The following is a 27,958-nucleotide window of genomic DNA, read 5'->3' on the forward strand; positions in this document are numbered from 1 at the left end:
TGCCAATTGGTATGGGGTGAAATAGAGGTCAGGAAAAGAAATGTAATGAATGTAAACACAGGATAGGTGGAACAAGTAATAATGAGCATAAAAAGGGATGTACCCTTTACTTTGCAAGGTACATATGGCTTTGAGGTATCAAAAAGTGAAGAAGTGTATAGGTTCTTCTTCAGTCATGCAAATTTCTTCAAGGTATCATGCACCAAACCATAAAAGGGTGGAAGAAAATGCTTTTATTTTTAAGAGTAAGCGAAGTCCTACAAATCCAATCTTTTGAGGGCTGCCTTCACATGCTTTCTTGCTGCTAATAGACACAGCATTACTGAAAATGGAATCTGGCTTGAAGAAACATCTTTTTTGCCTATATGTGAGACAGAAATAAATAACCCAGACTGACCTTCTGAGCACATACTAAAGGTAGGAATAATCCCTGCTAAGTTCACCTGCCTGAATGTTGGACACCCATTCTCAACTAGGTAGCTAGGCACCAAGGAAGACAGGTAACAGTTCATTCCATCCTTATTAAGTACAGTCTGGGGCTGCAATGAATCATCTACCATTGATGACTGATTCAGTATTACTCCACTGGCCCTGGAGTGAGTGCTAAGGGCTAAATTGGACAAGATGCCTAACATAGAGGTGCTAAAATTAGGTGGTATGAACCAGAACCTAGGTTCAATGTGGCAGTAAAGAGAGAGAAAAAATATTGTTTATATTTAAGGTCTACAGTATTTAAGTTTATATTCATTCACATTATCAAGTATTTGGTATTTCTGCACATATTACCTGCATATTTTTTATGTGCCGCTGGGAAGAAAAGGGAAAGCCATTCCATTTTCATTTCTTACCTCAACTAGCTGCACACGGCCATAATATTGACGGTCAGGCAGTGGGTTGTTGGGATCCATATAAACAATTTTCATTTGCCGGCCCTATGTGAGAACAAGGATATAACATTGCCATTTTACTACTTTTTATGGCAAAGTGTTCAGATGCAATAAAATATGGTGAAGCACATTAATCCTGTTCTTTGGGGGATATAAACTAAGTAATACTAGGAAAACCTCACATCATTTTTGTCAGTGAAGTGGTATAGCAAGCACTGTGTTCTGGTGTTAGCAGGGTTTTCACTGCTTTTGCCTGTTAACAACCTTGCTTTCAAATAAAAAACCAAGAGAATTAAATTAATGCTGACCAGTTTTCACAGGAACTAGTTATAACTTGTGAGTAAAAATGCTTTTGCGTTTTCAAGCACTTTCCTTTCAATCCTGGTGCACAACCAACTTTGGATACTACTGTAGTATCTTGTGAGGCATGTTTCCCAATAAGAATCCTAGAATACTGAATTAGTATTTCTGATGGTCTGAAGAAACAAAATTCCCTTAGGAATTTCAACAAACAGTAAAGGATTTCAATTTTGGCCCCAAAGTGGTTAAATTAAAAAAAAAAAACAAAACGTTAACCTAAAATGCATGTTTGCTTCAGGCCCTTGAAGACTTATAATTATGCTTAATCTTATGCAGAACAAAATTCTCACAGAAAATGAGATTAATGCCACATGGAATCCAGGGCATATTTTGCAGCGTTGAGGCCACACTTGTTGACAAGTGTGCAAGACATTAATTTTTTTTTTTCCACAGGTGCATTTTACAGAGAAAATCCTGTTTTATTTTTTATTTGTTCTCAAGTCAGTTATGCTTAATAATATGTTACTTTGGCAACAGAGATAGGTGTGTTGATGGCTCTGAGCAAAATGCAGTAAAATCACTTTTATAGAAATATAGCAAGTTGCTATAAAAGTTAAGCACACTATATGAGCAAAATTTGCCACAGTTGTCAGGTAACAGAAAAAATCATGGTATTGGTATTGCTTGAAAGAAAAAATAATATTTTAAAACTTACTGTTAGTTGTATATCAGGTCTCTTATCCAGAAGAACCATGCCCTCACTAGGTAAGCCAAAAGATTTCACTTGGTAACTTAGGAAGCCACCATATGAAGAAAGCTGTAACAAAATGCACAAGACGAGAGGTACTTTACCATGCTATTGCTTGATATTAATATAACTTTGTATTCAAGTTTAGCCCATCTTCCAGCACTGTAAATAATACATTTACTCTTTGTTCTTTAGACAAAATATGAAAATGTGTTGCTTGGAAGAAATTACTTTCTATTTTGTTTACTTTGTGTATCTGACATGACTTTTTGAACTGTACCTGTTACTGTTCTCTGGAAGGTTACCTGCATTGGGGTGTTTTTTTCATACCTGGGATCACACCATCTGTGGTCATGGAGAAATCACATGTTCTCATGAACATTGTTCTTCCCCAGACTCTACAGAACAGATTTGGCTCATCAAAAGCAGATGTAAGACTGACAATGAAAGTGGTAGTGAACCCCATGAATAGCCATGGATAAAAAGGAGAGGTCAGACTAAGTATGTTTAAAGGTGGCTTTCATAGGCCTGCATTTGCTAACCTTACTACTAACATGAAGCTAATCAGGACATCTTTGCTTCACCTTCTGGAGGACAGGACATCTACTGATACCATCAGCTGCTATCAGCTCTGCTGTAAACAGGCCATTGCTGTAGGCAGAGCTGAAATGACACTTCTTTTGGCTCAACTACAGGTGACCAAAGGCGGCCTCAAACCCAACCAAATACATACGCTGCTGCCCAAAACAAAGACTTAGGCAAGTATGTTTGAATCATCTGACCAACAGCTTCCCTGGGTGGTGTATGAGTGACTCAGTTCAAAACATATTGAGAGGAAAAGAAGCTCCAGGCACAGCCTAGACTGTGTTTGTTCCAAGAAGAGCCCAGAAGGAAGGTTTGCGAGTATTGGGTGAAATCAGGTGTTTTGCCACAGATATACTACGTTTTACACCCCTTGCTGTCTGCCCGCCCTCATGGCTTACGCTTGGTTTTGACATGGGAGGAAGAACAGCTTTGTTAGGTTTTGGTGTTCTGCAGGTAAGCACCAGCCTTCACTCTACCCCTTCCCATATACTTGGATGAATTACAAACAAAACACAGACATCTTGGTACTAAATTTGTTCCTTGGATCACAGGGCCGTAATTAAATACTACTATCTTTAGCCAACTGCATTTTCAAAAGCATCATTTGGAACATTGGCTATATTTTGTCAACAGAACCAAACAACTCTGTATAATTTTTTAATTTTTTTTTCAAAAATACAAGAAAATTCAAATTAGAGCTAATTTCCTGTTTAACACATTTTTGGACTGCACCATATGACCGGCTGTTATGTTGCTGCTTTTTAAATGATTTTTTTTTAATGGAAAAATATTGGTGTTATAAACTACCTTTTGTATTCTATATGTACAGTATTTATTTTCTAACATTGGTCTATTAAATAGAATGTTAAAATATACAAGAGCAGAAAATGGGGACAGTGTGATCTGAATTTCTCAATGACTGTTAGCTTCTGCACTGCTAAAGATTTTGTATTTGATTCCCTTTTAACTTCATAAACAGAAGATAGAGAGAGGAAAGGAAATATACTCTGCTAAATATTAATGTTCCAGTGAAACCAGTTAAAACGTTTAAGATAATGGAAAACAGTATTTATATCCTCATCATAATGAAAAATGTCTGGAGTGATCTTGTTCCCATTTTCCAGAAGAGGTGCTATCACTGGAAGTAGACCAAAAGCAAACATTTTCAGAATGCAATAACATGAATGATTGGTAAATTTATGAGCTTGTAAAACTAGTAACAAGATAGCATTTTGGGGGGGGGACTTTCACTACTACAGTACAACCAGTGTTAAAATATACACTTACATACAGTGTACAGTAAAAGCAGGGACAAAAATAGAACCATTTTATTGGCAGTGTTGTCATTGTAAATTAAAGCAAGCCATGGCATGCCTAGTTAGATACTGCGACATGCAACATAAACCTCAGCTCTGTTCTTAATAGCTGTGCTTAAAAAGGGTTATTACCTGCTTGATATTTTGTTATGGGAACAACAAAAGTCCTTTTGGTTTAACATTGGAGTAGATAAAGTGTGCTTCATCAAGAAATTTCTTTGAAAAATAATTTGTAGGCATTGAAACAAGAACTCTATAACATTAGGAAAAAGCACTCTGACTAAATGTGCTGTTCAACTGAAAGTTATCTACCTCTGAGCATAGGAGAGCAGGGTGAAAAATACTGCTCTAGTCCTTAAAATGAGGACTAAGAGGCACTTCCAAAAATGTACCATCTTTAATGCTCTTGTGTCTATCCCATTTGTTTTCACTTGTGTGAAAAATTGTGTCTGAAAAGCCTGTGTGCCCTGCAACCGGCTAGCAACTATTGACACCGTCGGAGTTGCAAACAGGGAGAACCTGGGGCTCTGGGCCTGCAAGCCACCACTAGCAAAGTCCCTCTGCTCATTGCGATCCCCAGGCTGAAATGCTGATAGGCAGTGACCGCGAGAAAAGACTGCTCCCACGCAGGAGTAGGAAGAGCAGCAAGCAGAACACAAAGGTTAGAAAACCAGGTGTTGCTCTTCCCAAGCATCACATCGAAAGCAAAAGGTGGGGTTTTCGTGTGCCACTAAGCACGTAATCACCTTTTATTCTTTTGGAAATCTGCCCAGGAGATACTCTAGGGACTCTACAGGATACTCGGGCACATTAGCAAGCTCTACATGTTCTGGGTTTCAGAAAAGTGGCTGAAGGTACCAGCTCCCCGAACCATAGCTCTTGACCATGCTGTTCACATAAAGACCTCCTGGCACCAAGCAAGATGATTGCTTCTGTGTTACTGGTTATAATTTTAACACTGTCCTCAGTCGTAAAATGTTGTGATTTCTGGCCTGAGAGGTAAGAGAGATAAGAATCTCATGAGGGAGGAGAGAGAAACGTATCTAAGAAAAACCACGAGACTCTTTGTCAACAATGCTGGCAAAAAATGAATACATGTTATTAAAACAGATGAGTTGGGTGTCATTTACCTTCTCTCCCAGGTAAGATGGTGGTGCTTTCCAGTATAAACTATGCACTGAAGTAGGCAATTCTTGAACATCAGCAACTACACTATTACTGACTGGATTGAAAGTGACTGGAATGTCAATATTTTCATCCACTGCCTCCAAGCGCCAGTTCCTCATGTCCACAAACTAATGAAAATACATAAAGGAAATAAAAGCTTGTCTCATCCTTTATTAAACTTTACCAGCACTAAGTATTGAGGAGAAATTGTTTAGCCTCTATAATTCCCTTAGGATGAAATTCAACCCCTTCGGAGCCAGCCTAAAGTCTTTGTGCAATGGACGTTGCAAGGACCTCAAAAGAGAGCGCAAGCGGGACAGATGTGCCAAAGCTACTTGGGATGCAGGCATGTGGTTTGTCACCTGCAAACTAAATTCTATCTTCAGTCACATGAAGACATAACCCTTCTGGAGGTGACTAGGAATTGTGTACACAAACCCAAGGATATAACCTGGAGGTGCTTTTTCAAGTCCATTCCAAAATCAAACCAAGGACACTAACCTAAAAGACAGAGTGCAGACTTATTGTGGTGGGCTAACTGGGAGGGAGGGGACATGGCAGGATATTTTGGGGAGGCAAGCAGGCAATGTAGCCTAATATTCTGGCTCTTCAATGCACATTTTATGTTTATGGCTGTTGTTTCATGTAAGATTATACATCCTGTTATTTATTATTATACTTGAGGAAAGAAAGCATAATGTGTATGTACCAGAACATTCTGTGGTGGGTTGCCCTTGGCTGGCCAGAGAAGTAAAACAAAAAGATAGACATGTTTTCAGAAACAGCCTTTGGTGACGACAGGTAATCACTAGAGGAAATTTTCCTAAAGCAAATGGAAGTTTGCTACTGACTTCACTGAGGCCAGATTTTCATCCTTTGCTTGTAAACAGTAAAGTGTCTCAATCTGGATTGCATCTAGTCTATGTCTAAGCCTAAACTCAACTCCTCATCCATCATTCTAGGACTCTGCTTCTCTCTTTTCTTTCTCTGGCATTGTTTCAGACAGTTGTTGCTTTTTTTTTTTTTCAGTCTTCAGCCACCTTACCATTAATTTATGCTACTAAAATCATCTTCTCCGTTCTTTCTCACACCTGATGTCATGTTTTTTTATAGGGAAGGAAGGAAGACAATTTTTACAATCTCCGTAGAATCTGTCACACATTTCTTAGGTTTCAAAATGCATCTATGACATAGACATGTAAAATGACACGTGCTCGTTAAAGCATCTTGAAGGAGACCATTGACTTTAATGATGAACTAGTGCCTGAAGATAAAGCAATAGAAGGCCAGCTCAACTTCAGTCCAACTAGTGATTTGTAAACAAACAGGTGAAAAGGGCCATCTCTGCTGAAAGACACTTTCAGACTACACCTAAGTCTTAACAAGGCTGCACTAAATCTGCACTATGGCTTGCAGAATATTTCTCATCTTTACAAACTAATAAAATAGATTTATAATTTTGAAATAAATCTGGCATTTCCTTAATGGAATCAATGTAGGTTCACGATAGTAAAGAAAAAAAGTATTGGATACACCTTGGTTCTACGACGATCTGTGCTGCGACAGTGGCTGGTTGCCCCAAAACAAAAACAAGAGGTGCATCCCTTGGGATTAGAAGGGTCCAGATAAAAGGATCCTGGTCGGCAAGTGTCACATTCTGTACCTTCAACATTCTCCTATTAAGGCATAGATGAAAGAAATTTTAGGAGTTTTCTTTTGGTTTTGGTGAGGCCCCCAAAACCTCCTGCATATAAAACAAATCTTCTGAAAGAATATTTATTTAAATGTATGGAAACATGAATGAAAATGCGTGATTGTCTGGATACACCATATTCAAAATGCAAGTAAAACTGACTTCTCGGAGATTAGTTATGAGCTGTCTTTCAGTTTATAAAGTGAACCACTGAGTAATAAATATTAGTCAGAGACAGCTGGTAACTTCCCTGCCAAAACCCTCCTGCTGGCTTTTCCAAACCTACAATATAAAAGGTCACTTGTGAAAGTTCACATTTATCACGTTTAATTATGCAGATCAGAACAACAGATTTCCTGGATATAATGATGTGGTGAAATGTCAACTGCCATAATATGGCTAAAAAAAGCATGGGACCTGGTTAACATCCAAAAGCCGAGATGCAGATGCATAAAGCGGATCTGTGCAGGGTACAGACTGCTTCAGTGAATCAATGGACATCTACACTGCAGCTCTATCCTGCAAAGCCCAAGACCACCTGTACAACTGACAGATACTGAACTCATTAAAAAATGGCATTTAACTGCTACTGTGATAATCTGTACACATACTGCAAGGTGTGACGGTTTTCTACAGCGGCACTTAATTTTTACTGAAAACTTAATGATAAACTCACTTAATTCATCCCATTAAATACAAAATAGTCACTGATGTGCAAATAATGCTTGTGATTGCAGAAGTAATTTGATTTATCTGACCTTGCAGAGACAAATTCCTGTCTGGGGATCGCAAACATCTGGTTCTGTTCCATCTCTGTTACAGTTACACGGCACGCAGTTTGGGAAACCGTAAGTACCAGGAGCACACTGATCACACCGCCGTCCTTTTATTCCTGGTTTGCATCTTTATCAACAAACAGACACAGAGGTGGGAGTCAATAGGGGAGGCAGGAACGGAATGAGGAAGGGAAGATTAAACAAAAGGCACAGGTGGATCTTTGAAGTGACTGCATGGCTATGACACAACTTTATGATTTCCACGGAGAAACAGCAGCAGGTTAATATTGTTCTCAGATTTGAATGGTGAGATGTTTTAAATGGTCATGGAACTGATGAGGAATGGATTTGATTTTGAAGGATATAAATGTTCACAATAAAATTAGACTTCTGCAGCTATTCGGTGCTTGCAGTGCAGAACTACTCTATACCCCAAGGTGTGAAACATGGATGTTGCATACGGGTGAGCAGAACTGGAAGATTTATAGCTGGCGGATGTGACTGGGCATTACTCAAGGCACGCACCTGCTAATAAAAAGGTGGGGAATCCCAGGCATATGAATAATTATGGGGACTTCAACCTGCCACAAGCCTTGGGTTAGTTTACAACTGTTCCCAAAGGATAAAATCCACTTTGCTCACACTGAAGGCTGAGTGCCTTGAATTTGTTTAGGTGAAGTACAGCAGATGCAAAAACCAACACCAAACTATGAATGAACAAGGCTTTAGAGAAGAGAGAACATCTTTATGTGACAGAAGCTACTTCATCCTACCTTTACAAGAAACTTGCACAGTCTGATAAAACGAGTGAAAATGTAGGTGTGATGGTCTCTCTCCCTCCTGTCTATGCTGGTAAACTGTCTGTACCAGCCCAAACCAGGTTTCAAAAGAGTAAGGACTATTGATAAAGAATGTCTGCCACCACCACCATTCACATCTTTACATTTCAGTTGTGATAGGATAATTTTTAAAAGTCTCAGCCAGTTGGTGGAGTCTCCTTTGGCTCTCAGCACCAAAGTCATATGTGCACTAATACTATGAATATAATGGAAATAAACAGTTAAAGTATGCGGACAAAGTAGACTGCACTTCATGTAATGTGCGAAAGCAATTTCTCAATTCACCAAACAACGGGGGAGGTTTCTGAGAGTCTCTGTGAATATGTTACCCACACACACAGATAACTGGAGCTGCATGGAGACTTTGAACTTCATGTAATCCACAGAAGGAAAAGTATTAATCAGAGTGTAGTAGTTAGCTATATACTTCAGCAATCAGTCCAAAAGTATTTGCTAAATGTCAAATTTTGCTTCAGAATTTTTTACCAATAAACTGTCATTTCTTTGATATTTCCAATTAGGTTGCACATGAAAAATATCACCATTATAATCAGGCAATATAGCTTTTCAGTGAAACTGAAAGATGTGACTATTTGTGCAAAAACTATCTTCAATTTTACTCATGTAGAAATGTGCTCAGCCCCTTCTTTGAAGTATTAGATTTTATTTGACTGAATTATTTATTTGATTTATTTTTTGCATAGTATTTATTTTGATTTTATTTTGTATTGTACGGGGAAAATGAAAGCAGAGACTAGAGACAGAATATGCTGCACTTTAACCCTGAACCTCAACTTGTAAATATGAAAACAGATTCCTGTTTGGCTCTTGGAATAAGACAATTATTCACTTCATGTGAAAGGCCAGACTTAGGAAAATAATTTATATTTTTTTTCTAAATAAATAATATGAGCATTCCCTATCATATTTACAGATTTAATGGCAGAGCAGGAAGGACAAATTTCACTTTGTTAGGACCCTAATGTAGCCAAACCAATCAAACTGAACTAATCCTGGCCTTACACAACCTACTGGCTATCAGGTATTTGCACTTGCTATTTAAGGACTCGATGTCCCCAAGGAAATAATAAAAATGTTCAACAATACTAATATGACCACATCTGAATTTAAGATCATTCCCTATGGTTGTGGCTGTATGCTATACCTATTTTAGAGAATGTAAATAAGAGAATAAAACTAAAGAATTTATTCTCATCTCAGCATGCTGAGTTACAGAAAAATAAGCAAATGTCACACGGAAGGCATAATTTTAAAGGCATTTATCAGCTACGGTTCCAACTGAACCATATTTTCCATACGCAGAGCACCTGTCATCAAGGTTTCTCAAAATTCATTGCAAACATTCAAGCTTTACAGTACTTAAAAATGTCATTAGATTTAAATCCAGACATCAGACTGTGGAACATCAACTGCAAAGTTTTAAGAATTTGGGAAATATTGTACACCATTACAAACAACATACGTGTCCAGAAGTCAGGACCTCTGATCCGAGGTCTGCTACTAACTGACATTGGACAAGTCATACGAGCTGGGCAGAGATTTGGTGGCACGAGTGACGTGGCACGTCACTGGCAAACAGAATGCAAGCCCAGGAATCCCGCCGTTAGCTACGTGCACAAACCCAGTTTCCAGGAAAACATAGCAGGTGTCCCTGAAACAGCTGAGTCCTCACTACCACTAAGCACTGCTTAAATCCCTATTCACCATCATCAAAGTTTCCCATGTCCCCTCCAAAACCCAGAAAAGAACAGTGAAGCAAACCACTCGTGCATCATTTACAACGCACATAACCCAAACTTACTTGCATTGCCCGTTGGTTTTTTCACATTCTGGGCTTGCCACATTAACGACTCCTCTTTCTGAACAGTTGCAGCTCTCGCAGCCAGCAAGAGGGTGATAGCTGAAGTAATGTTTCTCGCAGACTTCACATTTTGGTTTCACAGTTTGCGGAGGGCAAATGCATTTACCAGTCATGTCATCACAAAGACGCTGCCCGCAGTTGCATACTAGGTCAAAGAAAATGTTCTACAAATCAGTCACACCTCAACTTACAATGACCAACTGTTATTGAACTTGCATATGGAATAAACACACACAACCTTTATGTATAAAGTGCATGATTCTTTTCTCTCTTTCACTAGTTTTAAGCTCAGGGTCATGGAAAGCAACTATGTGACTGTCATGGTAGTTTCAAAGAGTAGCTTTAGTGCCTGGCTCTCTTCCACAGATTGGTTGCTTAACTTCACCACAGGCACTATTAATCACTTCCCAAAACTGGCAAGGATTAAACGACAAATAATTTTGGTGTTAAGGGCACCACTTATGCAAAGCAACGTTTATAAACATCGAGTATAATACCTGGGAAAGCAGCCGAGGACTGTTGGTGTTATTAATAACATCAGAATATGAGGAATTAAGAATGCTGTGTCTCTGATTATCTATGGAAAATCTTGAAGGTGTAAACTGGGATACAACAGTAGTAACTTGGAAATGATTTAGCAATCAGTGCAGAAGAATCCATTTGACTGAAAGAGTGGCAATATGGATTTTAACCAGTTGAACTGTAAGCCTGCTACACCCGATCAGACAGCACGTGCGAAGGCACACTTCATCGTGAACTAGGCGTGCTTTCAGGGAATGGGGATACTTCTGCCTTAAACTGAAAACTATGCTATGCTAAATCTAAGATGGCTCAACCAGCCTCTCATAGGATCAAGCTCTATCTAGAAAAGTGAGGCAGTGGTACCTATGCCGTAAAATCAGAGAATTAAAAAAAAGGTCAGGTCAGGTGCTGAATAAGTGTGAGCATGTACTTACACTTGCAGAATGGGAATCCATAGTAGCCAGTTTGGCATCGGCTGCACTGACGACCGATGACATTAGGTCTGCAAATACACTGTCCTCCCAGGGGGCTGCAAGTAGGGCTCATGGCACCTGCGCTATGGCAATTACATGGCAGGGCTCCGTTGTTGTAGAAAGCCACTAGTGACCTTACAGAGTCCTTACAGAAGGCCGATGATTCTTCTGGGCTATTTAAATTGAAATATAAATCATGTAAGCACTGGCACTTGGGAATTGTTATGAGCGTACTTTGCAGTGGTTCAGTAAATTAGGGTCCTGTCTTTCAAACAGTTCTTTGACATAAGGATGGCATCAGTACACATGCAAGGATATATACTTCAATTAAATTAGTGGTGAATGGCTTTGAACAGGCAGGTTAGAGATTTTTTGCAAAGAAAGTGCATATACTACTAGTCATATCAGTGCAGACATGCCAAGCAAAATACCAAATACCAAAGATGGAAATACCAAAGACAGAAAGATGACATAGATTTTCCTCTTTTGTACTGTGAGCAATAAAGCTCTACCTTTACATTTAATTTACAATAGAAAGTAATGGAAAAATGACTCATGGAAATTTAATGGGCCAGCATAAGCCATGAAAAGCATTTTAATGTAGCACAATGGTGGGGATTTTATACATGTATCTTTAATGCAGAGTAAAAGTAATATTAATTCCCAGCTTGTTGTCAATGTTCAGTTTTTTAGAAAGTGATGCTTACTCAATATAAAAACTGTTTCCTCCACATTGGCTGATAAAATCAAATGACTTGTCCACTGTCTTTTTGTCAAGAATTTTGTAACTGTAGGTGTCTGCTGGAACAACTAAGACATTTCCCTTAAAACAACAAGAAAGCTATATTGTACATTTCAGAGAAAAGCAAAAGACACAAGCTAAGGCATTTATATATTTAAAAGTTGCTTCATTATGCGTTCTGGATTTTCTCAAAACACATAACATTTTAACTGAAAAAAATAGGGAAATATACTTCCTATCTTCCCCCCCCCAGAGTTGTGATGCTACAAGCAGTGTACAATAAAAAGTGTATAGTATCTTAAAAATTTAAAATAAAACAGAAGCAGTGCAAAAACATTAAAAGACAAATTATTTCTTTTTTACTTTCATCTTTGCATCTATCTCTAAATGAATTGTGAAACTGAGAATAACATTTCCAAGTACATTTATGTAATAAACATACCAGAACCAGCATTCTTCCATCAGGTATCATCACTGTAACAGAGACCTCAGGTTCAGAAATGTCAAGCTCAATTTGGTTTTCTGCAATCACCTGATCCCGACAGCCAGAGGTATGAGGGCAGAATGAAGCATTGAAAGAACCTAGAAGAAAAAAACATAATGCCAAAAAATGTTCCATGTGCCAAAATGCTGAGAAAGGGAAGGGGTTAGATCAAATTCAGATGCTTACCTGACCACACACGTCCTGCATCCACACGCACTTGCGCAGGGAACACCGGGTGTGTTGGCTGATAAAAATGTATCACAAACACGTATCTGCCCAAGCGGGGCACTCTGCCACCCAAGGTAATCTGGTTCTGCAGAAACAAGATCAGTTCAGATAGTATATTTGTTTTGTAAAGTATTTTGGGGTTTATGAGCTGTGCTCTGTGCCACCTACCTGCAACGAAAGAGAGGGGGCTTAGCATCTCTCAGCAAGTTAAATATCTTCAAAGAATATGGCATTACAACTCTATGCTCCTATCTGCATGCCAAGCACATCTAACGTTCTTCTGCAACCTGTCAGGCTACTGCATAGTTTAGAAAGAAACTGGCATTTTTATTTCTCTCTTTGTATATTGTCTTTGTGGCTTACTCAGTCTGCAACATTTTGATCATATCACATCATTCAGTTTTGATTCTCTTAAAGTGTTTCATCTATTTAACTTTACTAAAGAACATACTTTGTGACTTAGGAAACAAGGGTTTCAAAATACGAGATACCTGTAACGGTGTCAAGGTGACTCCATTAACTGATTCAGACGGTAAAGGGGCACTCAGTGGATCATAGAGTATATTTCTCCGTACTTCAGAAATTTCCCCATCCTTAAACGCATCTAAAACCAAAGTTCCTGGTGGCGTTTCATACACTGAGGGAACGCATGTTGCACTAAACGCAGAATTATAGTAATTACTCTTGGGGCCAGGAGAATTTCTTAAGCATCATAAAAGGAAAAGCAGTCGACTCACAAAAGTCAATATATTAGACTGTATTACAATTAATAATGCAATAGTAACCCCTGTTACTCTTTGGATTCTATGTAAATGATCAGAAAGTAAATGAAAACAAGAGGTAAGGATTTAACTCACAAAAGGGAAAATGTACATTAATTCATTTTATTCAATCAAAATTTCCATAACCTGAATAGATTCAATGGAAATAGTTTGCCAAGGACGATGAAACGTAAGGGAATCAAGTGTGTTAAAAAATTAAATAAATTGTAGTTAATCCAGTTAGTTACGTTCACCAGAATCTGTCCTAATATTGAATTCCGAGTTCTACAAATATTTACATAGGTGTATCCTTTAAACATGCAAGTTTTCCCACTGAAGTCAATGGGACTACTTAAGTACTTAGAAGTTAAGTATACACTCAAATATTTGTAGAACTGGAGCCAAAATAAATAACAGTGCTCCTTGAAAGCATCCTTATTCGTTCACTGCTATGTCTAACTATTTCTTCCTTGGTATATTTAATTCTGAAGAACTTGACTGAGAGAAGTATTTTCCAAAACTGCAGGAGAAAATGTTTTTGGGGGTTTCTTGCTAGTATTTGTTCACTTCTCGTAAGTACTCAACAGACAATGATTAATCTTTGCTCAAGACAGGCCCAGAACTGGAATGGCAAGTATGTTTCAGGGCCAGGATTGAGATGTATTTGCCAGGCCTGTGTGGGAAATCACGTGCAGCATCTGCTTGTAATACTGTTACACTGAGTCAAGACTCTGCATCTTTCAACTTGGTGAACATTAAACATTTTCAGGAAAGCAAAAGTGCTGCCAGATAATGGTCTTTATAACAGAACATAAACGTACAGTAAACTATGTAAATATAACAAGAGATTAAAAAAAACCCAGCACGAAACCAAAGTAAAAGGTACACATTTCTACATTAGCTTTATTTTAAATCATGTTTTTCACCCAGCCTCTTTCCCCAACTTTACTCAGAATATAAATGCCCAGGAATGCAAAATACCTTTGGTGCAAGTACAAGTATCTTCAGTCTTAGAAAGCTACTCTCAGTTGTAACACTCTGAGCAGGGCAGTTAAAGCTGGGATTCAATGTTATGCATGCTTGGAAGCCAAGTACAGTCACATGCTTTTATCCAATTTACTACTCAGATTTTTCTGCTTTCTATTTCAGTTCAGCCGTTACATGAGAAGCTACCGTCTGGAAAACTATTAGACCTAGTCACCAACTCTTTCTGCCTCTGAAGTCCTGCAAATGACAATTACTTTTCCCTTGAGGCCCTTCCCATTGCCAGATCAGTGGGAAGAACGCCCTAGGAGTAGCATCACGAGGGACATCCTGGGGACTGCAACAGGAACTGAAATGTGGGGCTCCCTAATTTGGAAGCTGCAGTGATAGTTCCTCTCTGGCTCAAAGAATAAAACATATGGAGAGGGGAAGTGCTTCAACAGGACAGAGCAAGTGCTCTGCAGAACCCAAACCTGGCCACTTGGGAAGTGAAATTTCAGGTTCAAATCTTCACAGCAAGAGAAGAACCATCAACCTGGGTCAACCAAGCTGTGTATGAGTGCTCTAATTACTGGTCCTATACAAGTATAGTGGAGGAGAAGGATCACCTGGTGCTGCTGTGTGAGGTGGATGCTAAGGGCACACCTACCATACAGACCCCACCGTGAGACGGACGAGGGAATGGTTTGTTTGTGAAGCAGGGGTTTTACGTGTTGAGTAGTTTGATGCTGCCAAGTTGAGATAGGGGATTTGTGCCTGAAAGGGCAGTCACATCCCCTACCTAATGACAAATTAAAGCCATGTTGGAACAGCTGAAGCAGTAATATGTAGAATGAAACTCCAGATGGAGTCGTAAGCATTTCAGGCCACCGACATACCAATGTTTCTCCAGCTTGGACACCTATCATACTGGATGAAGTGTGAAAGATGCTTGTTTTCTAACACATCAGCACTCAGTAGTTCAGACGGGCCAGGAAGAGGCTAGTATTAACAAAATCCTGCACAAAGACTGTCTAGATTAACACTAACACTTCAGCTTTCTTACAAATACTACTTTGCAAAAGTGGCCTATAAATCACCTGTGAGTCACTGAGCAAAGGTTCATTCAAAAGAATTACAATCCCATTTAGTTTGCCTTGCAAGGCCTTCTTCAGAAAATACGAAGGATAAACCCAACCAAGTTACCTTCCATCAGGGGTACTCCTGTAAGCAGCTATGCACTGTACTTTAGGATCCACATATTCTGGAGAAAATTCTTCAGCTGATATAATACAAACCTTGTGCTGAAAAATAAGCACAAGGCAATTAATATATTTATGATTTAACAATTAATATCATAAATAACAGGGCCAGGCCTGAAAGGCAAGGATGAAGCCTAGTTTTAGCATGGGGACAACTGAGCTCAAAGCCATCTTCTGTCACGTTCCCACAAGATTTTGGATTCCTTTACCTGCCTGCACTTGAATGCCTCAGTGTTGAGTGTCCTTCCCAGGGGAATACTGGCTTTTCAGAAGTTAAATAAATTAATACATAAGTATATGTATGGCAATGAGAATGACAGAAGACCAGCTCTTGGGGTCAGAAACTAGGCAAGAAGCGTACAGAGGTGGGAGAGAATAGACCTCACCTTTGGTGTTAGAGACTTTTGGACCCTGGGGGAATTCCTAGACCTTCTGAAATGCAGGCATGAACACTTGCTCACACAAAGTCCATAGGAGTGAGTTTCAGAGACACCACAATTTCTCCCAGTAGATTCAGAACTCATTTTAAAAGCCAATGGGACCTCATATGACGGGGTTTTTTTTAACTGAAACTAGACATGAGCACATGAAGCTCTGGTAGTCCTGCTGTAGCCATGGTGGAAAGGACATAATGGGAGGCTTGTGGGTAGACAGAACAGTTTGCACTAAAAAAATATATTACCTGCACTTACAAAATACCTAAGTGCAGGTTACAAAACTTGTGCATGAACTACTTGAAAAGGAGAATAAAAATGCCTGATAAGCAGTAAGACAACTGGCACCATGTATTAGTATAAATAAAAATTGCATAGGGAGAATTCATTAATGTGCAAAGTGATTCAGTTTAGAAGCAGGTCCTAAGTGAGCTCAGCTTGTGTTTTAGCAGTAGCGAGCAGGGACTAGAGACCCTTTATAAGCTAGAAGGCAGAGTGCTAGAAGTCCCTTTTCCTGAGCAGCAAACATTGTGCCTGTCCTGCATGTAATGGCCCACAGGGCTCCAGCCCACTGCAGCAGAGCAAGGGTAGATTCCGAAGCTTTGAACTCCACTTCATGAGCACCTAAAAAGTCAGCGTGAAACATGGGCTGGGTCTAGACAGCTCATATGCATCAGTGTGAGAGAAAGACTAGCAAGTTGTAAGAGCCTCCCTTGAAAGCTGACTTCAAGAACCCCATTCCCCCTTTATTTAGACCAGATTTCTGAACTCCAGCCTTGGGGGGTGGTTCCCCTTTGCCTCTCTGGTCTACATCACAGGGGGTCGCACAAGGGTCTCTAACTCCAAAGCTGCTGCCATTGACTCTGTGATTAGTGTTCATATTCCAGAAGCTCTTCTTTCCCCCCTTCTTCCTATCTTTTCCTAAGCGTAGGCTTTACATTTAACGGGGGGGAATATTTCCTGTATCTCAAGAGAATATTGAAATCTATCACGCAGCAAGTTATTCAGAGCATGAAAACTAAAATTTAGAAATAAAAATAGAGAGATTCTTAGCACAGAGACTTCCACATGTGGGGATACGGACTAATAATATCAATGTCTTTTGGATATGGAACTTGTTAGGACAGCTGCAGGGAACTGACAAACAATTTAAATGGTTTTTGTTCACACTGAACACTGTCTCATGAAATTAAGAAAGCTTGTATCAGTTGTTAATCCTAATAGTTCAATGAAACTATGTTTATAGCTGGGTTTCAACTCTAGATTTTAATCAACCATGTAACTCACCTTATGTTTCTAAAATAGAAAACAGAAGCAACATAGAAGAAAATTCAGTGTCCAGAAAAATGTATTCCTGGTGTGGACAAGAGAGGGCAGTGCTGGCTTTTTATTCAAATTATGTAAAAGTGATATGACTAATGAATGCATTTATTACCTGAAATGAATGCATTTATTACCTGAATTTTGTAAGAGACCCAGGAAACTCCCACATGGGTTTTGAGAATTTTTAAAAAAGTGAAAGATTAGGAAAAAAACCAAAAAAGATGATGTATAAAAGCTACCAGAAGATTTTTGATTTAAAGTTTACATGTAGAAAGTGGGGGGAACTGAAATAAAGCACAAGAGATTTGGAAAAACCCTTGCCAAGAAAGGCAAATTTCTGTTTATCTCTGAAACTGATCAAGTTTACATCAGGATTCTCTGAGTATATATAAACAAACATCTTCAAGCATCTAATATACATCATTTCATACCTTACCATACAGCATGTGAACACAGGGAGAAAAGTATCTCTCTATACCCACTCAGGGGGCAAGTATTACAAAAGGGAAAAGAAAATGCAAACTTACCAGAAGAAAATTAATTGACGATGCCTTAAGATGTATCTTTGTATCTGCTAGAAGGTCATAGGCTGCAATGCGATTCCTGTCATCAACTACAACGCTGCGACAAAGGAAACTGAGACAGAAAGCAGGATTAAAAATAAGCCTGCTGGCATTGCCATTGTTTAAGCTATCACCTAGCTCAGCTGCCTAGCTTTTGGCTAGCCTCATCGCTGGTGCCTAGCTGTCCTGCTGAATCCTAAGTAACAACTACCTTTGGCTACTGGTGAACATGCAGTATCTTCACTAGTGAGACAAAGGATGTACCATGTACAAAATACTGCTTGTCCTTTGTGAGTTGACCTGCCCAGAGCCCAAACCTCCAGACCTCAGCTCACATCTCCATTTGAGCTACTGCTTTAAGCAGAATCATAGAATCACAGAATGGTTTGGGTTGGAAGGGACCCCAAAGATCACCTAGTTCCAACCCCCCTGCCATGGCCAGGGACACCCTCCACTAGACCACGTTGTCCAAAGCCCCATCCAACCTGGCCTTGAACACATCCAGGGATGGCGCATCTGTAACTTCTCTGGGCAACCTGTTCCAGTGCCTCACCACAGACAAATAGACATATGTGCTATCTGCAGAGGTTTCCAAGCTGTGTAACATGGCGTGTAACTAATATTCTGTGCCTAAGCCGTGCTCCTTGAGCTGCCAGCATGCACCAGCAGCTGCTTTCCGCTACTGCCATGCGCCATTGATGGTGCAGATCAGCACCTCTCACCCACACAATGGCAGCTGGGCAAGTCTTGATTTTAGGAAGCTACCTCTACACTGAAATGTTCCTTGATACAAATGAAAAAATGTAGGTTTGCCTCTTACTGACTACCTTCAATTGGCTGCGCATCTTTGGTAAAGACCAATACACACTAAGAGGAAGAGTCTTACTAAAGCCTTTGAACTCTGCCTTGTTCAGGGACCGTGACCCCTGCAACTTGTCAAAAGTAGCAACAGTTTGCTTTTGCTAAAGAGAAGTCATATAAGGCTCTAATTTCTTTTCTTTCTTCTGCACTTCTGCTCAGCTAGGCCAGTCAGCTGTGGGTGAGAAGCTGTAACCACTATACGACTGCTTCTCTATTTCTCCTCTATGAACCAGGTAATGTGGAATTTGCATTCTTGTTTAGAGCACAGCTCAGAAATAAGGTCAGCTCAGGGCTAGGGCCATTTAAGACTGGAGAAACACAGGTTCCTTATTTGTGATTTGCTGGAAGCTTCCAATGTTTTACTCTCTTATTGGGAATAATTAAGCTCACAGAGCTGTAAGAAGATCTGACACAATATATTCCTGATTCTACAAGTTACTCTTATCTGCATGTACCTCACTATGTCATTTCTTGATTTATTTTTTAACAGAAGACACCTGTAGCTTCCTGCTTAGGAAAGATGACACAGCAACTTACTTGCAACGTGACCATTAGCTTCATGCAGAATGGCTGCAGAAGGGATTTACTGCATTGCCACATTAAAGTAGCAAGGGCTTTGTATTTTACTGAGCAAGTTCTTACAGTATCATATGAACAAACAAGTATGTTCAAAATTAGCCCATAAAATGTGTTTGGGGGGAAAAAAAAGCAATAAAATGGAAGATTTATAGCAAGCAGTTCAGTAACACTCAAAGTGTTACGTAACAGGCTAAAATAAGAGCTTTCCCCAGCAATAACCTGGCAAGGTCACTGCTCCACATAGCTCTGCTCTTTATCACAAACTTGCTGATGAAAATGATTTTTCTTAACTGGGCAATTTCATCCTGAATATCCCTAAGCCTCCAATCTGCCAAACACTTGGCTCACGGGAAAAATGTATGCACGTCTGTAGTCCCCTGGCACTGGGTAGGCTCTCCCAAGGGTGCTGCAGGATCACAATCCTAATTTGAGTCATAAGCTGAAACGCTCAAGTGTTAAAGACAATCTTGCTCAGGACAGACAAAATCTCTCATGCAGAAACGTCTGCAGTAGCCTCAGTAGTCAACAAGGATAAAGAAGGATTTGGATGTAGACCGTGCCTGCAGCCTAACAGCCAGACGATGGCTACACTCAGAATTTCAGAGACCTTTATACTTCTGCTTCAGCAGATCTTGTTAGAAACAGTGGGAATGCTCCTGTAAAACTGGCTGCTACATTTTTTATAGGCAAAGCCCTTGGACATGTTTTCAACTAAATAAAACCAGCACAGGCATCCGCAGCCAACAGTAATGCTCTTCCACTGGACTCGGAGATTAATAGTTTATGAGGATTTATGAATGTATATAAAAAAGTAACCCTTTGTATAGGAAAACAGTTCACTGAAACAGTAGCAATATTTAATGAGCTGATTGCACAGAGAGAATTAAAATCTGTAATTCCATACACAGAATCATGTACTTGCTTTTAAATCACCCTAAAATTCAAACAATCTACATAGTAAAATGTATTCCAATATATAAAAAGTATAATTATATCCCAAATGCTTATTTAATCATTTAGTGATTACTTCAGAAATTCTCACCTGTATTTACAACTATATATTCTCACTCTGCCTTCAGTGACAGGTCCAGGGCTATGTATTATTACCTCGGCAGTGTATAACTGATTGTCTTCATTGGCATATTCAAAAACCAGAACATAGCGACCGACTTGAGGTACATTTATGGTCATCTGTAAATTGACCTAGGTCAAGATCATTGAAAAAGAAAAAAGCCATTAGATTTCTCACTCCCTTTCTTGCAGGAAACTCCCTTTTCCTGCCCTGCAAGCTGACCAGTCAGCATTAGTCCAGGGCCAATCCTGTAATGCCTCAGCAAAAGACACCCAGCAGAATGGAAGCAATGCTTATAAATACCACTTTGTCCACTAATAAGAGTCAACCAAGTTCAAGAAACAGCTGCCATTATAACAGTTCTAGGAAGGCTGTAAAATAAGCATAGGAAATGAGTATATTATTATTTCTCTTCTCCCCAGTAGAAAGTACCAGTGAGGAAACGTTAATGATTCTAAAAAATTACCACTGTCATCTCCAAGCTATCTTTAATAACATATAAAAACTGAGTCTACTTGTCCACTGAAAAAAAAAATTCCCAGGAACATAATTCCTACTACAGCAGTGCTGTATGTTGATTCCCTACAAAGAGTGAAAGCATTTTCCCCAGCAAACACCTAACACCACTTTCTGAGGCATCGAGTTTTTCTTTTAGTTTACCTGCATGAATTCATTAATACAATATTAGATGCAAAATACTTCAAAGTAGTTGCATGGAAAGTGCTGTGGTTACAGACTTTGCTACAGTTGGCTATATAATTATTTTCAATTTTAAACTGGTTTTTCTCAATATTTCCTTAGGCTATGAACACTTAAACATGTAAATAATTCTGTCAACAGCCCGCTTGACTTCATTGCAATTATTCATACCAGTAAAGTTTTGCACATGCATCAGTGATAAAGCACCAGGGCCTGTGGCATGTAAGTATTCTTGTTGCACTTGGTATTTTTAAAAGCAATATCCAAGCACAGCAATAGAGAGCAATAATCATTTTACATGTAATTATCACGGACATGATAAAATACCTTATTTTTACCAAACACACTTCTAGTATAACTTTTCATTTCATATAACATACATTTCTCTTTCAATGAACCTACTGCAGTGGTATAACTGCTTCTGCTTGATTTTTAGTACAGCAAACATTTTACGTAAGTATAGCTATTTAAGGAAAAAAAAAGATTAAATTAGAGTGATGTATGTACACCATTTCTGCTGACAAACCATCACGCTATTTCTGCCACAATTAAACAGTATGCTGAACAATCCAGTATGCCTAAAGCAGAGGGAGTTTTTATTTAATTAAATACTTTTGTCAGAGTGAAATGTCCACTCTAGTCACAGTTATAAATCTGCTTACATGATCCATTTACACGTTTCTGTACAAAATGCAGAACTTGGAGCAGAGTTTGTTTTAGGAATGCGTTACAGATCTGCAAATCCTGAGCTGTAAATCTGCAATCATTTTATTCCGGTGGGTTTATAGGCAACAGTGCATACGGGACTGCAGTTAGCAGGTAGGAATCTGACCTCTCTTCCGCTGATATGGGTCATCACTGGTTGATCAGGAGTTGGCTGTCGCACAGGGATTCTTCCGTACTCTCCCCCATGTCTGAAATACGCTGCCTCTGAACCAAGGACGCAGGAAAACCTTTCCAATGGTAAATGCTGATACAGCAAGCAGCTTACACAAAAAACAACAACAACCAAACAAAACACAGGATGATTATTGTTTTCAAGTGCAGCAGGATAATAACTAAATAACCCAAGGCACCTGTTTATTCTGTAGCATATATACTGACTGTTCTGTTGAAGCACGTCCTGAATAGGTGCAAGGCTCTGTAACTTGTATCTGCAAGATGGATGCTTCGTAGTAGTCACTCGGTAACAGCACCATATAATCCTAAGAACAAAGAACACAACAAATGCAAGACCATGCAGAAAATGACAAAAGGAACATCTCTAGACTGTCACAATGTAGTAATGAACAAAACCAACCACATCATAAATAATTTTTACAGAGGATATCTGCAAGATGTGGATTTTGTTGTTGTTGTTGTTACATGGGCCAATAGCATCAGAATGTGTCTCCCTAACTCTAGTTGTACCTTCGTAGAGATGGGACGAGGGCAGCTGCCCCGTGAGCAGGGAAACTCTGCGGCCACTCTCCCAGCGTGTGCTGTACAAGACAGTACTCGTAAAGGAGCTTCCCCACGGCGTGGTGACGCACAGCCAGCTGGGCGCAGTTCTCACCCTGCATGCAATCCACATGCACACAACTCACCCCTGCGTGACTCTGCAAGGGAGATTCACGTATCCCAGGTGACTTCATAAAAATATTCCATGTAATCTATTAAGCTGTGCTTCAAAAGCCGGTATATTTTTGCTCTGCCTTGCCTACTTAAATTAACAAATGAGAGCTTATTTATAAAAACTGTTACGGTGAGAACATGCTGGGCTAAGATCATTAATAAATTCCTTTTTAAAGTTATTAGTAAAAAAACCAGGCACCAAAACTACTGTCATTTTCAGCAAGAAATATGTTTGCAAGCACTTTAATAACATTTTATGTGGTATTCCATAAATTTAACAGAGCCCCAGGCTAAATGACTAAAGACACTGGCTACTTGTTAACCCTATACAATGTATGTTTGAATGTCAGTATGCTGTCTTTGCGATCATACATGTTTAAGGTTTCTCATAAATTATCATCTCAAACAATTTGGTATTTTATAGCAATTTCTCAGAACTGCTGTCAGAAAATTTTTCAGTTTTTTAGTGAGTGAGAGTAATGATGGGAGGATAAAAACATTTAGAAAATGACCTGCTAATCATGCAGCATATCTTACAATACTTTTCTGAAGAATCTTTGTCAAGAAACTAAGGCCTTGGTTATCTGTGGCTGAGCCAACCTTTAGATATGACATCTGATATGTAAGAATTATGAATTTCTGTGAGCATTTATGCTCAGCCAATTGTGCTGTATGTTAATATTTCTTTATCCTTTGAAGATACAGATTCCAGACAGACTTAACGTCTGTAAGCACAAGAAAAATTAAGGCAGGTGAAAGTCAGAGAAGAAAAAAAAATAAATAAGAGGCAGAACTGTAAATTTTCATAATGATATTCTGCTGCTATACTCTTTTCACTGGTACTGAATTCCAATTGCTTGCAGGGTTCTTCAAGGCAAATAACTCCAGGGCAATACTATCATGACAGCCTTCAAGCACTTTCTTTCCTCAATTGTTTTCTTACCAAGAGGACTTCCTCTGCCATTATGCTGACAGTCCACATGCCTGGAACCAGTGAGAAAGGCTCTGCGGAGCTTTTTCCTGGGATTGTGACAAAAGCTGGCTCCTTGCTGGGTGGGAAGATAAACTCTTTGCTCTGAGCAGCCCCTGCCAGCAGAAAAGAAAAAAAAAATTAATTAAAAAAATAAGGGACTGTGTATAACGTCTCTAGTTGCTTAGTGCGCTGGACTGATGATTTCATCCATTAAACTTGGTCTAACAGGAGCTGATCAATGCTTTCCTGTCAATATGTATTAACAGCGCATTTGACCACACACAATAATCTACAGAGCTATGCAGTGGTTGTTGTCTTGGTTCACATTAGTCCTGAGCAAAAATTGGTTCAGAAATAGCAGAGCTCTGCCCTGGTAATGGCCTACTTTGCAATATTCTGAAACGCTTGCTTCTTCACTTTCCCCTTCCATTATTTTCTATTCAACCCGTCTCTGCACCGACTGACAGTATGTTCAGTTGACACAAGGCTGTTCTCATGTGACTTTCAGCCAAATATTTCAGACACTGGATCTAAAATGCATCTAAACTAAAATGTTTAGTTACAGATAATAACTGAGGGTAAACTTCTGGGCAGAGGTGACGTACAACAGAAACGTAGCTGTACTATGCTTTGTCAAAGAGAAGTCATGAGGATCAATTGTTATGAATATTAAAGGTTTCCTCTTTGAACTCCCCGGACACGGACAAAAGTTGGTTCCCTGCCTCCCAGGCAATACAAGCTAGACATGACCACAAGCTGCTGCCACTCTCCTGAGTGATATCTGGGAAGTCTTCAGTTTTGTCTCCTCTGAATTACTAGACGGATTTATGACTAAACTCCATTAGCTCCCATCAGTATGCTGAAGTCAGGCATAATAAGAGATAATTCTGCATATGGGCTTGGTATGCCTCCACCATGCAAAGGATATGGAGCACTTATCTTTTATCACGGCCAAAAAGGCATCACGTGCTGTTGAGGTCTATAATCAGAGCTAACTTGGTAGATTGGATTAATCATTAAATAAATGTTATTCATGGAATGAAGGCAGAAGCCACCTTTAAACTGAAATATTAAAGGCAACTAAACCAAAATAAGTGCTGTTATCTCTTCTTTAAAAGCTTCGTAAAACACACAATTCAGAGCTGCTAAGTGCAGAGCTGAAAGTACCAAGCTTGGCAAACATCCGAGAGAACAAACGTTGATTACTGCTGTAAGCAGGGGTTTCATGCAATCACAGCCACATCAATTACACGGCAACATACATTAAGAAAAACACAAAAGCACCAACAATGTTAAAAGTGAAGCATTTTTAAGCGACATTAGAAATTTAATTTAGCTCTACCTTGAAAAGCCTCCTCTGATCTAACATTCATCTGATCTGTTGTGCCGCTGAGTTGCACCTACCTGTTTCAGGCTGAGATTGACAAGCAGATATGCGACCAGATAATGTTTCACCTCCAGGGTTAATATACCTCAGGATAATGCGAAATAAGTAGAGGTCTGATTTTTCCACATTCAAAGTAATCCTCACTTCATTCTGAAAAATGGAAGTTAATAAACAAAAACAGCCGTAAAGTGCTGAATAGAGGAACAGTTAGAAGCCATGCAAGCACCATACTAAAGTTCTACAAGAAAAACGCACATGCAGACAAGTATATACTGGAACAGCAATGCTGGTGTACGACAGAGGAAGACAGGCAAGCCTAGTGAGAAAATTCATTCACTTACAAGTATAATTAGTGCCAAAATGTTTTCCCTCAGCAACTGAGATCTTCCCTTTAGAGGTTTTTGAGCCCAGGCTGACATAGCGGAGGACTAGGTGGAAGAGCTTAGGGGAAGCCACAGTGATAGGCACAACCACCTCTGGCTGGGAAAAATAAAAAGAAAGGGAAAAAGGAGGAAAGGAAAGTATATTATTTGTTACTAGCACCCAAAGAAAGAAAAACCATTTGGCAAAGACAAACTCCATAACAGAAAGGAAAGGCTCGGGCAGCAAACAAAAGAATATAGGAAAAACCCTCCTGTGAAACAAAACTCTTGTTGAATAATAGCTTATCCAGAAAGACACAGAATGGCTGAACTAAGATGTGTGTTGATATTGCACCTTGATACATGGACAGTCTTTTACTGTTCTCCCCTGCCGTGCCATAAAGGAGGCATATGGTATCAAGGGCTGTCCGTATTCCTGGCTTCCCAAGGAGCAGGCCAGAATCACCGATCGTAGTCTGAGATCACACACAACGCTTCGCAGCACGCAGACATCTCAGACCATCACTGAAACTTCTTCCCTCCTCCACCAGATCCCTTGGTTTCTTAGCGATGCGATACCATGCATGGCTCTCTTTGCCCTGGGGCTGAACTGACGCCTCCGGAGCCACGCGGTTCCCGAGCCCACAGGAGGCTGCATTCCCACAGCCCTCACTATCTGGTTTGCAGAGCAACAGGATCAGCAGACACATGTGCAAAGGTTGGTGGTGGATTAGGAAAAAGTCGGATTGCTGCAGCCTCAAAGGTTTGGCTTCCTTCTTTCCATCCTAAATGCTAAAGCTCTCCTCATAATCCAACTCCTACCAGTCCACCTGTCACAATCCTCTCGCTGTCCCTTTCCAAGATGCTTGTGGTACAGTGACCTCCCCACCACTGTGGTCCATTCTGCTTCCCTAAACGCGTACAGGTTTTCTCTGTTCCATACATTTGAGAATGGAGCACAAGCCTCATTTTCTCTTACCCCTAAAAGCTACAATAAATGCAAGATTGCCAGCTTCCATATGCTGCTCTGACTGTACATTCCTCAGTTCTGACATCATCATCCCAAAGACCTCCACCTTCTTAATAGAAAAGCAAAGCAGAAAGTGAAGACAGACATACGACAGATAGCAGGGCTGAGAGATCTACAGAGACCAGATAGCTAAAATCTAGGTGATGGCAGAAGGGCAGTGGGCCAGCGTGGAAAATACAGACAAGTAGAGGAAGGTTTTACAAGTGTTGTTTGAAATGGAGAAGGATGACTTCTGAAGGATACTACATGGATAAGACAGGCACTGAAGGAACACTTGGAAAATAGATACGAACAAAAAAGAAAAGGCAAAAGCAATAAAGAAACATGCTTTGTGAGATTTATCAAAATGGTTTCTAAGCTTTTACGGAAAATCTAGAAGACGCAGTGAAGGGAGAGAAAGAAGAGACATGTGAGGAATGAGGGAGGAAGAGATGTTGATCCCTGGCTTCAAGCAAAGGCAGGGAGTGAGGACAAATTATCCTTTGAGCTCTGTCACAAACTTAAGCAACTCTGGCCAGTGCTTTAAAATCTGAGCCCGACTGTCAGCTTCTCAGTCTATAATGAGACACCCATGTTGGCAGCATGACAGGGCACCGGTAACCTCCACTGAGGGCCCACACAGCTTATTTTTTTCACCTCAAAAACTTTTCATTGTATTGAAATAGTTTCTTTTCACAAAAAGTTGTTACATTAGCCTTTTGCGTGGTAGATATGGTAACACTATTTGTCTTCTACAAAGTAAATGTCAGGAGGATTATTTCAGGGTCCTGCAAGACACAGAAACGTTATGTCAAAATTAGGAAAGTTCCTTGAAATGAAGAATGTGAGACCATCTCAGTTATGCAAGGATCTAACTAAGGACAGCCTGGAGCTGGGAATTACTTACAGGAGTGAAAAGCTTTATCCAGGTAAGCAAAATAGCGCACCCTTTTAGCAAGATTAGAGAATAAGCCCTGTCACTACCTCTTTACAAAATGCCACTGGATATGAAATGCAAAAAGCACCTGAGTTAGAAAGGAGAAGTTAAGAAATCACAGCTACTGGAGAGTTGCTTTCATTTGTGAACGTGGAGTAATTCTGAAGATCCAACAAATATGAGCTCTGGGATAAAAAAAAAAAGCCAAAAGAGTAAAGGGGAAAGAGAGAAAAATGAAGAACAGAAAGGAAATCACTATGCTTGTGCAATGGTTATGTGCTTATGTCTCAGTCTATAGTGATCCATTAGTCCTTGGACAACTTACGGAGGCTGGACACAACTATACGAGAGTACTACTTTTAAGAAGAGTAAGCAATTCCCATTTATTACTCAAATCTACTGTTTTAAAATCCTGGTTCACTTGCTCAGCAGTTCAGTCCAAAGTCAGACAGGTCCCTTCTCACACAATTAAATTATGGTGACCTTCATGCGATTTATTATTCCCTCTGCTGCTGTT

The 27,958-nt window shown here is 39.6% G+C and overlaps 1 protein-coding gene across 2 annotated transcripts in view; it reads right to left on the reverse strand.

Moving 5' to 3' along the window:
• Positions 1-27,958, reverse strand: part of LAMA3 (laminin subunit alpha 3) — a 123,669-nt gene that overhangs the window by 44,296 nt on the left and 51,415 nt on the right. The window contains exons 23-40 of one of the 2 annotated variants that reach the window (XM_054817302.1): positions 25,151-25,283; positions 23,717-23,859; positions 22,264-22,364; positions 21,992-22,145; positions 20,431-20,591; positions 17,913-18,021; positions 15,573-15,670; positions 13,134-13,299; positions 12,601-12,727; positions 12,373-12,512; positions 11,896-12,011; positions 11,150-11,361; positions 10,134-10,338; positions 7,455-7,599; positions 6,539-6,679; positions 4,967-5,131; positions 1,903-2,004; positions 849-932 (exon numbers count right to left, since the gene is read on the reverse strand). In XM_054817302.1, the coding sequence (XP_054673277.1) occupies positions 849-932; positions 1,903-2,004; positions 4,967-5,131; positions 6,539-6,679; positions 7,455-7,599; positions 10,134-10,338; positions 11,150-11,361; positions 11,896-12,011; positions 12,373-12,512; positions 12,601-12,727; positions 13,134-13,299; positions 15,573-15,670; positions 17,913-18,021; positions 20,431-20,591; positions 21,992-22,145; positions 22,264-22,364; positions 23,717-23,859; positions 25,151-25,283 (2,502 nt within the window). Of the gene's footprint in view, positions 1-848; positions 933-1,902; positions 2,005-4,966; positions 5,132-6,538; positions 6,680-7,454; positions 7,600-10,133; positions 10,339-11,149; positions 11,362-11,895; positions 12,012-12,372; positions 12,513-12,600; positions 12,728-13,133; positions 13,300-15,572; positions 15,671-17,912; positions 18,022-20,430; positions 20,592-21,991; positions 22,146-22,263; positions 22,365-23,716; positions 23,860-25,150; positions 25,284-25,474; positions 25,614-27,958 lie in introns of both variants that reach the window. The other variant, XM_054817301.1, reaches the window with a different exon arrangement.

This window comes from Grus americana, chromosome 2 (genome assembly GCF_028858705.1).
Source record: "Grus americana isolate bGruAme1 chromosome 2, bGruAme1.mat, whole genome shotgun sequence".
NCBI classification, from domain to species: Eukaryota; Metazoa; Chordata; class Aves; order Gruiformes; family Gruidae; genus Grus; species Grus americana.